This window comes from Electrophorus electricus, chromosome 7 (assembly GCF_013358815.1).
Source record: "Electrophorus electricus isolate fEleEle1 chromosome 7, fEleEle1.pri, whole genome shotgun sequence".
Classification (NCBI taxonomy): Eukaryota; Metazoa; Chordata; class Actinopteri; order Gymnotiformes; family Gymnotidae; genus Electrophorus; species Electrophorus electricus.
In genome coordinates, this window is record NC_049541.1 from 25924251 (window position 1) to 25936482 (window position 12232).

General features: G+C 46.0%; 1 protein-coding gene across 5 annotated transcripts in view; it reads left to right on the forward strand.

Moving 5' to 3' along the window:
• Positions 1–541: 541 nt before the first annotated feature.
• Positions 542–12232, forward strand: part of atg5 (ATG5 autophagy related 5 homolog (S. cerevisiae)) — a 44459-nt gene continuing 32768 nt past the window's right edge. For 2 of the 5 annotated variants that reach the window (XM_027017038.2, XM_027017037.2), the window contains exons 1-7: positions 715–983; positions 2119–2271; positions 2899–3026; positions 4099–4177; positions 4278–4440; positions 6527–6621; positions 10198–10315. In XM_027017038.2, the coding sequence (XP_026872839.1) occupies positions 2164–2271; positions 2899–3026; positions 4099–4177; positions 4278–4440; positions 6527–6621; positions 10198–10315 (691 nt within the window). In that variant the 5' untranslated portion in view covers positions 715–983; positions 2119–2163. Of the gene's footprint in view, positions 631–712; positions 984–2118; positions 2272–2898; positions 3027–4098; positions 4178–4277; positions 4441–6526; positions 6622–10197; positions 10316–12232 lie in introns of those variants that run through there. The other 3 variants (XM_035527950.1, XM_027017034.2, XM_035527949.1) reach the window with 3 other exon arrangements.

The window sequence follows — 12232 nt, forward strand, 5'->3', positions numbered from 1 at the left end:
GCTTCAAGTGGTGGGCTGTCATCCATGACACGATGTCAGTCAAGCATGCTGAGATACGTCTGGAGACCTGCGTGTCAGCCGGTGGAAAAGAAAGAAATAATTGACTGTCATCGGCATAGCAGTGGTAGGAGAAACCATGAGAAGATATTACATCACCGAGAGAATGAGTGTACAAAGACAAGAGAAGGGGGCCCAATACTGAGCCCTGTGGAACACCAGTGGCGAGTCTACATGGTTGGATGTGGATCCTCTCCATGTCACCTGATAGGACCGTCCCTCCAGATAGGACTGAAACCATCTCCAAGCAGAGCCAGTCACACCAAGCCTGGAGAGAACAGAGAGCAGAATGTTGTGGACCAGTGCAGGAAACAAGTACATTTAGTATATTACAAATGGCCTATACAGAATACTAGGACTTGTTTTTTGACATTTTAATCAAACCATTAGTGGTATTACTAAGGCATTATTAGGTTTCATGTAAAATAATAGAGTGTGGAATACAGTGCTTCCCAAAGCAGTTCTCTGGGACCTCCAGACAATCCACATTTTTACTCTATCTGAGGAACCCATGTACCTGGATTGGGGGGAAAGTATATTGAGCCCTTAATCAATACCTGGAGATGGAGCTGAGTGAGTGAGTGAGTGAGTGAGTGTGGTCTCTGAATACTGTCGAGAAACACTAGGCCTGCGATATCAGTAACCGGACTAGGTGGCAGCGTACATGCCAAACCCAGAAGCAGAAAGGAGAGTAGCTGTCTTAGCTTTAGCTAGTTGCTCTAATCGCGCTGGTTTTGCATCGCAGTCTCCGTCTCGGACTTACTTGACAACCCCCAGCGCTCTCCGACATGTCATCCTGAGTCGCTATCTACATTTTTAATATCGGTATATTATTATATAGGTGTATTCTATCTGGTCCGTGCGTTTTTGCCGAGATAACCCGAATGTGAGCGAGTCTGAGGTGGTTCAGCCAGGGCCGAGTGGAGGTAGGAGTGCGGGCTAGCCAGGCTGGGCTAACCTGTTAGCGGCAGCCAAACTCCCTTTACCGTTCGTCTGTCACTTGTTGAAAAGTCACAACAAACATTGGGATTTTAGAAACAAAACAAAACAAAAAGGCTCAAATGGAACCTTTTCCGTTAGTCTCGATGGCTAACCTAGCGTTGTAAACACGAACCAGCTAGCTAGCGTTAGCGCTCCTGTCTGACTAGGTTAGCTAACTTGGCTAGCTGCGGTAGCGTTCAGTCGAAGTGCTTTGAGTGTGTTTGTCGGGTTTACTTCATGTCAGTTGGGGAGTGTTGGGTTGGCCTTTAACGGCCAGCGCAGCCCTTAGCGGTTAACTTTAACGTTAACTCGCTGGCTAGCTAGTTAGATAAGTTAGCTATTAACCTGCTAGCCAGACAATAGATGTTTAATAGCCACAAGCTAGGCGGCTGTGATGTAATTAAAAGGACAATTGTATAAAGTACGATTACAGACGTCACTACACTAGTAGATGTGTTCATAGCCTAAGTCAACATTCAAAAACATGGTGAAGAAAGTTGGCTGGCTAGCTGGCCTAACTTTGACTAGCTGACGTTAATTAGCGTTAGTTAACTTGGCTAGCTGGCTAGCAGCCTTCCTAAATTAAAAGTCCCTGGACTCAGAAGCTTGGTAGCTGTCTAACGCTAGCTAGGTTTGAAATTGTTTGGTGTGGTCTAATTGGGCTTTCTCCCATGTAACGAATTAAACACGTCAACCACACTGAAATTGTTGAACAGGCTACGAGGTACCTGTATTGCAACTGTTTTAGTTAAAATGTTTTAACATCGAGAGGAAGTGTGTCATAAAGCTTGACACCAAGTACATAATGCAAAGTTGGTAAAAGAAATCCTGACACTTTGGGTGTCTGTGTACAGTCCCTGACAACCAGTCAGTTCGGACTTCCACTTTAGCTTAGTAAATTATGTGTAGTGTTTAGCGTTCAGTCATCCTGTTGTGTTTTGTTTAGGAAGAATTTTGCAGGTGTGTGTTCAGTGAAGAAATCCTGTGGAATTCAAATGATGTGACCATTTAAAAGTGCCCCATTTAGGTAGCTAACTGATTTTTGAACATAAAAGCTAACAGTCCTTTCATCTTTAACAGTGAAAAACTGAAAGTGTCGTATGTGCCACCTGGAGGGTCAAGATAATGGCAGATGACAAGGATGTCCTTCGAGACGTTTGGTTTGGACGGATACCGACATGCTTTACGCTGTACCCGGACGAAGTCACAGAGAGGGAGGCAGAACCATTTTATGTGAGAGCCATAAACACTCTGAATAAGTCTCTGTTCATAATTTACACATAGACAAGCCAACAAGCTATTACAAATTATTCAGATTGCTAGGGATTGTTTTTATACGGATAAATCCTTTCATGTTATATTTCATTCATTGTAGGGCTGCATGAAACAAGAAAATTTGTGATTTTATTTCTCCATATTGCTGTAAAATCGTGATTAAGCTTTGTGATGTATTAAAAAGTCAGTGGTGATCGCTTGATGTGATATGGTTTAAAGGTTGGTCTGTATTATTTCAGCCAAAATTATTGAATGATTTTGGGCCGTGTGGTTGCTGTGAGATAATCAGTGCACCCAGAGAATGCACATCTCCTTGGTCGAGATGCTCACAGAAAGCAAGAAGACATGTTGTGTTGTCATGGGTTAAGAGACTTCATTTGCATATTGCTTCCTTCTGCAAAAAGAACATTGTGGAGAGAGCAAACCATTATTGATTAACAAATAGTATCGTGTGTATCTCTAAGTCACTGTAGTAATGTTTGGATTTGTGTGAAAGTGTTCTTAGCTGCCTGTAGCAAGCGAGATATGGATTTTCACCAGGGCTACAGTGTGTTATCTGTTCTCTGCTGCTTCCCTTTTGCTCAGCTGCTGCTTCCGAGGGTCAGTTATCTGACGCTCGTGACCGACAAGGTTAAGAAGCACTTTTTGAAGGTGGTGAAAGCCGAAGATGTGGAGGAGGTGTGGTTTGAATACGAAGGCACGCCTCTAAAGTGGTAAGTGATTACACTGTGTAGAGATTGGTGGCTTGCAAACTGCCTGGTTTCTTTTTGTTCTTTTTCCCTACCGTGCTCCTCTAAAAGTCTGGCATGTTACTTTTAAATGCAGCATTTTTATGAAGGGTGATTTCTAATTATTTTTAGGTTATTTACTGGTTATTTATTTTGACTTATCAAGTTGTTTTAAGGCACCTTATTTAAAGGTGTGGAATCTTTTGACAGTGTATTAATATTAAGGAGTTAAATTGTGTGCCTGTAATGGCTATAGATTGTGGTATGGGCTGCAGCAGTCCTGTCTTCCAGGGGATACCGCTCAGTTAAATTCAGTTCCCTTTAGGATATCTTTATTTCCGTAACTGTATCAAGTACGTTATTGCCAAAGGGACACTTTGTGGTTCAGTATGGCAACATTCAGTGCCTTCCTCATTAACCCAGTAGTAAAATGCCAAAAGATCACTTTATCTCTAAAGTGAGACAGCGCTGAATAGTTCTTGTACCTGATGTGGTGGATATTAGTGTTCTTTTGGCCTTGACCAAAAAACACTGAAAGGTCTTAGTGAAGTTTTAGTGCTCAAGGCCGGGGAGCATGTGTTTATTCAGCATAAACCGTCTCCAAAGGGGCCACTTCAGACATCAAGTTGTAAAGGTCCTAACGTGGGTGTCATCCTTCATTGACTTGCTGCTTCCTACAGGGGCTATGAATCCTTGAGTTATCTGTTCTGGCGCACTGACGGTCAGGCAGTCCACACAAGGGTGTACTTCCCTTACACAGACTGAAACAGAGAAACACACACACACACAGTCAGCCCATGAACCAGTTTAAAGTGGAATCCATGAGCAAAACAATATACGAATGAAAATATACAGGCATCACTACCATGCTGATTTTTTAAAATCTGTCATACCAAGTGAATGAACTGTGCCGTTGCTTTTTATTTCCTTCCACTTCTTATTCTTGAACACAAGGGGGCACTGCAGTCTGCTCAGGTTTATTAAATGTGCCGTGGCTCCTGGAGGTACCTTCACTCTAAATCCCATGGGCTTTTGTTTTTGTTTTACTTGTTTGAAGGCACTACCCAATTGGAGTGTTGTTTGACCTGCACGCCTCAAACACGGCTCTCCCGTGGAGTGTCACCGTGCACTTCAAGGTACGTGGAGTCCCTCCGCTCGCGTGCCGATCAGCTGTCATGTTCCCAGGCTTCCGCCACTGCCGGAGCTCCGTCAAACCCTGTGCATCTTATTTTGCAGGATTTTCCGGAACGAGACTTGCTCCACTGTCCTTCCAGCTCCGTGATAGAAGCCCATTTCATGAGCAGTATTAAGGAGGCCGACGCGCTTAAGCACAAGGGCCAGGTGATCCACGACATGCAGAAGAAGGACCACAAGCAACTGTGGATGGGCCTGCAGAACGGTAAAGGGTTACCCTGCATCATTAGTTGACGTTCAAAGAGGTTTTATTGTCATTTCAGCTATATACAAGTACACAACCAAAACGAAAAATGTTCCTCCAGGACCATGGTGCAACACAAAACAACAGTGCAACAGACAACATGCTACACAAGTGCAAACAGTCCAATATAGTGCAAAAATGTCATTAAATAAACATTAAATAAACAATAATAAATACAGGACAGGACAAATACAAAATGAGTAGACAGTGCAATTATTTAGTGCAGTACACAGTACTGGGAATATGTAAAGTGAGTGGTGCATAGGAGTCAGTGACATGCTACACTGAACATAGCAGTCACCGGTAGCAGCCAGAACAGTTCAGAGTACAGTGCTGGTTTATTACAGTACTCTAGCAGCAAGTAGGATAATGTGCAAGACTGCAACAGGAGTGCATAGTTTATTTCTGTGAGGTTTGACTTCAGCACTAGTCCGATGCAAAACAATGTGTGAGTGTATGGGTGTGTGGGTGGGTGGGTGTGTGTGTGTGTGTGCGTGTGTGTATAAAAGTGTCCATTTTTGGAATCTGAATTGGAGTTAGCCAGAATTCAGGAGTCTAATGGCTTCTGGGAAGAAGCTGTTGCACAGTCTGGAGGTGTGGGACCAGATACTGTGGTACCTTCTTCCAGACGGCTAAAGGGTGAACAGTTCATGTGAGGGGTGTGTGGGGTCTTTCACAATGTTGGTGGCTTTCCGGATGCAGCGTGTTATGTAGATGTTCATGATGGAGGGAAGAGAGACACCAATGATCTTCTCAGCTGTTCTCACTATTCTCTGGAGGGTCTTGCAGTCAAAGGCAGTGCAGTTCCCAAACCAGGTAATGATGCAGCTGCTCAGGATGTTCTCTGCAGTACCTCTATAGAAGGTAGTGAGGATGGGAGATGGGCTTCCCTCAGCTTCCGAAGGAAGTAAAGACGTTGCTGGGCTCTCTTGGTGATGGAACTGGTGTTCAGGGTCCAGGTGAGGTTCTCTGCTAAGTGAACACCAAGGAACTTGATGTTCTTGATGATCTCCACTGAGAAGCCGTTGATGGCAAGCGGGGAGTGATCTCGCCTTGCTCTCCTGAAGTCAACAACCATTTCTTTTGTCTTGTCAACATTCAGATGCAGGTTGTTGACCTTACACCAGCTCACCAGTTCTCGCACCTCCTCTCTGTATGCTGTCTTGTTGTCTTTGCTGATGAGACCCACCACGGTTGTGTCATCAGCGAACTTGATGATGTGATTCAAACTGTGCATCGCTGCACAGTCATAGAATCGGTTCGGTGTTTTCAACGGGTATGCTGACGCCAGCGGCAGCTGCCATAACACGCAGCACAGCAGTCGAAGCAAAAAAAAAGCCCACTTCAGCGCAAAGATTGTTTTTAAGAGCGAAACCAGAAGGCGCGCACATCTGAAAGCCCAGGGTAAGACTGAGAGTGCTAAAGCAAGACTCTTGAGAAAGTAGATAGGAAAGTCTCGGTACCTAAATTAAGGGGAAAACGAAAAGGCTGCATAGGGGGAGGCGAGCGGGGGGTCCGACTGCAGCGTCTGAAGACTCCGGCTGCCAGTTAGGCAGAAAGCATCGTGGTCCAGCTCGGCAGCCCCCGTCCGCTTCTGAGATGGAGGAAGGGTAGGTGGGGGTAGCAGGTGAGCTCGAGAGGAAACGGCAGCTGCTGGGTGTGGATCCTCACTCATTTTTCAAAAGTGAGAACGCATCAACCACAGAGCTCTCGGGATGGCGTGCGCCACCGCATATGATCTGCCTCCTGCGTTTACCAGCCGAACGTGCACAAATGGTAAATGAGGTGACCTACCTGTATTCAGAGACATAACGGGCTTTGAAGTCCTTGTAATTACAAAAGGAGGTTTGTATTCTGTTTAATACCCTCAGCAGCGTGTATTTTATAAGTAATAGGAACCCAAGTTCATTTTAAACATCTGAGTCAAATGCTTTCCATTATGGAGGTTTCGTTCACGGTAGTTTTAGAGCAAACCGTGTCCCCGAGCCCATGAGCTGCGTTTGTCGACTCACTTCCTCTAACTATATCCGGTTCTTCTACTCTGCAGATAAATTTGACCAGTTCTGGGCCATGAACCGTAAGCTGATGGAATACCCAACGGAGGAGGGCGGGTTTCGCTACGTTCCTTTCAGGATATACCAGGTACTGGGGAACTTGGGTCGTTCACCTACACGCCTTTACACGTTGATTCACAGTGCACTGCAGTTTACCATACACCCATAGATGGCGCTGTAGTAGGCCTTTTGTTTTGCTGTCGTGATTAAATAACATCTGTTGGTGGGGGAAGGCCTTGATGTAATCTTGTCAGTACTGATTATTCTTAATTCAGTTTTGATATCACATTTTTCAGGTTGACTAGAGAAAAGTAGAGTAGTTTTTAAAGTAGAGTTGTGGTTTGTTTAGTTTCCCTGGTGACTGATAGGTGGCTAATACTGGCTGCAGCGGTATTTTCATGTCCTGTTTAAGATTACTGACGGATTACTGCACATTTTGAAACAATCAGTAAAGCCCCCCACACGTCACATAAAAAGACAAAGAAAGCAGGTTAAGTATTGGGTAACTATTACTAGACTCTGCCAGAGTGTTTTCACGTTCTCTAAAATATGCAGATTACTGAACATTGACACAATCCATAAAAGCACAGCTCTCGTCGTATAGAGAGGAAAAAATATGGTAATTTGCGATTAAGTATTTGTTCACTTGTGCATGTTAGTTTACTTTTAGTATGTTGTACCTTATTCAGGTTTTTAAACTGAATGGAAAAAAAAGATGTGCATGGAAACATAAAGGAAAAATTTGGTTATATTTAAGCATGCAGCCATAATGGTGAACCTGCCCCTCAAAATGCTGGTACCATGTTTAAGGCCTGATTGTGTGTTGATGTGTGGCAGCACATTAGTGCACTGTTGAAGGATATTGCTTTTGTTTCAGGGTCTAAAACAATTCTGAGAAAATGCAACAAATGATGGTAAACCAGAGACTCTGATCATTTAAAATCTTTGGGTTGAACTTATATGAAGCTCAGATTGTGAGAAATGTCTGCTGGATCCATGACACGACCAGCCAGTGCACACAATGCATAGCACATTTGGTAGACTTCCTGTTTATCAATTAGAAACCTTGCCAGCAGGTTATGAAGGGTGCTTGGGTGATGATTTTTTTTAAAAAAGAGGTGTAACCTAGACTACAGTTTGTGTTCAGGTTCCAAATATAACTGCCAGAGACCAATAATTTATGACAGATGGAGAAGGTAAAGCTAAACTTGAGTGCGTTTTGTCTAGAGGATGTTTCCAGAGATTTCCAGCAACCCCTGACAGGCTGATGGCACTTATGTTGGCCAGAATGCTGGACACACAAAGGCAGAAAGAGAAAATAACCTTGGGGAGTGGGTGGGGGGCAGCCGTAACCTGTGGGACATGGCCTCGTTCAGCATCCGACTCATGAACCACGTGTTGGCTCAGCGTTGACCAACGATGTGATTATTCAGTGGAATTCAACTGATTTTATTCATGCTGTGCATGTACATACCTGTGCATTAATTTAAAAAAAATTACTAGTAAATTAGATACTTATTCAGTTTGTGTAGTGGTGTAACAATACAGATTTTGGGTTTCAATATAGTTTTCAGCTGTAATGTCAAAAGAGTGAAATCATCTGACCTAGGCTATAAAATTTATATGCATTCATTTTATAAAATACATAATAAAATGGATAGGAACATAATGTAATAATACATTTTCAGGGTCAGTATGATTTTGTAGGTCATGATTTGATTGTCAATACTTTACTTGCTTGTTTTAAGTATCCTACAGATCCAAATTTGGATAGGCGAATTGAATTGCATTCCGTGTTTCAGACTTGAATTTTACTTCTGTTACTTTTGTTGACTTAGGTTTATGTTGAGTTTCCTGCAACCGATAAAGCAGTTACGCAAAACACCTGGGTCTGTCTGTGTCCCTCGATATGCTGGCACACGTTACCGGGTTCACGGCTGCTGCCTCTAAGGTCCTGAGGTGCATCATGGGATACCATAAATGAATCCCCAGGTAGCTGGCGTGAGACGAGGGGACAGTTTGGGACACGCCCTGCGTGTCTTTTCACTGCTCCTGGGCTTCGGAGAAAGGCTAATGACGCCTCCTTGCCATGTGGTCCGCTGCCAGCTTGGGTGTCAGGCGAACTGAAAAGAAAGTGTCAGCATCCAGAGTATCGCGCTGCTCGCCGGTTTCGACGGGCCTTTTGAACAGGGCCGGCCTGAATAATGCACGCCCGGCGCTTTTTAAAAATGCATGGAAGTAGCTGTCACTTACCGCACTCTCTCCGCTCGGGCCCTCTGTCCGATCACGCGCGAGGTGCCGCCCGCCCCGCGGTGACTCAGCTTTTCTGGTAAGGCGAGCGGCCCGGCCGTCCGGGCCACCTTCCCTTCCTGGAGCCTGGCGGTGTCGCTTACGGGCCCGACACCCGATCCCGCTCATGTCACCGGTCTCCTCTTCGCCGCTCCGAGACTGAGCGCCTATTGTTCGCCGGCCAGGCGTTTGTCACCCAGGGCCCCGATCCGGGGCGGATCAGACACGCTTGGACGCCAACCGCACGCGAAGGCCGGCGAAACGTTGGAGGCCGGCCAGCACCCGACACCTCACCGGGCTGCGAGGATCAATAGGCCGCGGCTATTTGCAGCCAGGCTTCTCCGTTTCGTGGTTATTGGCACTAGGCTGCCGATCTGAGGTCAATAGTTTGGCACAACTGTCACAAGTTCAAAGCTTTTTTTCATTGCAGTTTGTTACGCAAAATGATGTAACAGTTGTAGGATTTTTTTTTTTTTTTTTTTTTTTTTTCCCCCCAGGAGTTTGAAGGGCTCATCTCTCCAGTCTGTTTGGTTTCACCCCCCCCCCCCCCCCCCAAACTTTGTTTATAAAAGTAAAAGCTATGCTACAGTCAGAATTGAGGTTCATCCTGTGGCCTTCCCTCCCCTTTTTATGTTTGTGAAAGAGAGATTCTTCCAGTGCCATTTCTTCCACAGTGACACTTAGGATCCCGCATGGTTTTTGTTGTGAACACTTTCCTGCATGAAAATGGCTTGGCCTCCAGCGCACAGCCTCCAACCTGACCACCCACCTCCGTTGTCTGGGCAGTACTGGCCAATGTTTAGTCAACACAGCGTGCTGCGGGATGCGCAGCATGCGCACAGTCACCATGCCGTGGCCTTCCCCAGCTTCCCGCTCTGCAGATGGGGGTGGATTCGTCACGTCTACAAGACTCCAATCCAGTAATAACTTATCATCTGCCCCGATATAACTTAATGCTTTATGGTGTAGTATTCCTTGAGTGTTCCTCTTTTCCCTTGCGGTGCCATGAAATGGATTCACGGACTCAGAAAATAAACCACTCTAACAGCTGGTGCTTGGATCTAAACAGGAAACGAGTGTTTTATTTTGTTGTTTGTTTGTTTTTTTTAAGGGCGTTTTAAAGTAGCTCGACTGATATGGGTAAATTCTTTTGAAGTAGCTCTGGATGCGTGATAGTTTTGTTCACCAGGGTCATCATATAATTTTGAAATGTCAAGTGCTAGAGAGCGGTAGCAATCAACAAGATCAACAAAACTGAGGTTTGTCAAATGTTCTGGAAGGTCCCTATACACCCCACTCCCCCCTAGGCTGGAGGTTGATTACTGATTAGATGCAACGTATGGCTCACAGCCTTCTGTTTGCCCCGCCACCGTAGACGCTGAGCGAGAGGCCGTTCATCCAGAGGCTGTTTCGGCCCGTGTCTGCAGAGGGTCAGGCTCTCACCCTGGGGGACCTGCTGAAGGAGGTCTTCCCCGCGGCCATGTGTCAGGACGGTAGGTCTTACACACACACACACACAAACAGGTGTTTGATGGTAGGTAAGTCTTATTCTGTTTAGTAGGAAGCTGAAGGAGCCATCGTTGTGTTTTACGGCCTCCCAGATTTAATCTGGAGATTAAAGATGAGTGTTTTAGAGGAGGGACGGGGTGAGAGGGGGGGGCAGCATGAATGGACTTCACAGCCAAAACAGGAGCTGTCTGGGTATCTCCTCAGAGGAAGTCAGATAAGGAGACGACAGCGGCATGGAACACAGCACCCGCAGGTGAAGCTGCCAGCATGGTGGACAACTGAGACAGCATGTGAATGTCTCTCCCGCTCACACACACACTCTTGCTCAACTCCCTGTGAAAAGGGCCCAGTTGTGGCGCTCAGGTGAAAGTGCCCCCACCAAACACAGTTATGTTTGGATTCTCTCGCGCCCAAGCTAAGAGACAATAGAAGTCTGTAGTCCTTCCATGCTGTCGACAGGACTTGTCCCACACTCTTTCCTTAGGCAGTAGCTCTGATGCCTGTGTATAGACGCTGACGAGGAGAACTCGGCTGCGGTGGTGGGTTTTGTTTTGTTTTGTTTTTTGTTTTGTTTTTTGTTTTGTTTTGTTTTTGCTCTGATCATGAGCAGACGGCTTTGTGGAACTTTTCCTACATGCTTGCATACGTTTCAGGGAAAGGGTTTGATGTAGACAGAACCTCAGGGATGACTTAGTACAACACGCTGGATTTATTTAGCTGGGGATTCCCACACACACACACACACACACACACACAATAGCAAGTTGGGGCCAAGAATGTTCTTCGCCCACCAGAGCTAACAGCAACATCTCCCCTTAATTAGCATTTGGCCTCGGACACAAAGGAGTGCTGTGTTCGTTGGCTGTGAGCGGTTACCGTGGAGAAGCAGACATACACACCAGCGTGAGGTGCGTCTCCTACGCCCTTTTTCACGGTGAGTGCCGAGCCTGTGAGATTTCGAAACAGTGACGAGCCCATTTTTTATGAAATACCCACGCTCAGCTTTAGAAGTCGGTTGGAAGGGTGAAAAAAAAGAATTTGATTTTGTTTTTTGTTTTCTTTCGTTCTTATCATCCTCTAAGAAGGTTTGTGGTGGTATTATTTCAAATAAATGCAGGCTGAGAAAAGCCCCCACCCATCAAACCTTTACATCCACCCACGCAGTCAATGGGGAAACCAGCTGGCCTGCGCACCCACCTGTCCCCGCACGGTATCACTACTGAGCTCCTCGGAGCTCAGGCTGCCTGGTTTGTGTGCGAGACACAGCCGGGGCATTCCGTCTTAGCGCCCTTGCCCCGACCGCGGCAGTGGAAGGGGTCGCCCTCAGAAAGGGAGCGGATTCTTGAGAGCTCGGGGTTCCTCTGGAACCACTGCGTCAGATCTCTTTGAGGCTTTTCCGGTAGCGGCCGGCGTCCCGAGCTGCAGCCACGTCCTGTTTGCGCCCGCCCGGCTTCCGGTCTTTCCGTGTTGCCGAACTGGACGGAAATGAGGAGTTGCAGTTTGAACGAATCGAACGTTGGCCGTGCTTGAGCAAAAGCTCTCGCTGTGTTTATCCTCCAAGCAGTGCGGCGCTCCAGTGCAGTGAACGGTGTCGTCGGTCACCTCAGAGAACTGCTTTTCGCTATCGCGGGCACAGCCATCAGACCTGACGGCGACCAGCGGTTTCATTATTTCTTCATTGAGCGCCATTACCATAAATGCTCTCATTACTCCAGGCTACAAGCAGAGTGCTTCCCTCAGGTTTGGAGTCACTGTCGTGTTGGGATTTTTATTTTTTTAAATGAAGACAATGAAAGAAAAGTGAAATGGAAAGGAAAAAGTTAAGTGTAAATGGGGGAGGGGGGCTTCATTTTGAGAGAAGCTTAATGTCAGCGTGACCTTTCAGTGAAGTGTGCCTGTGT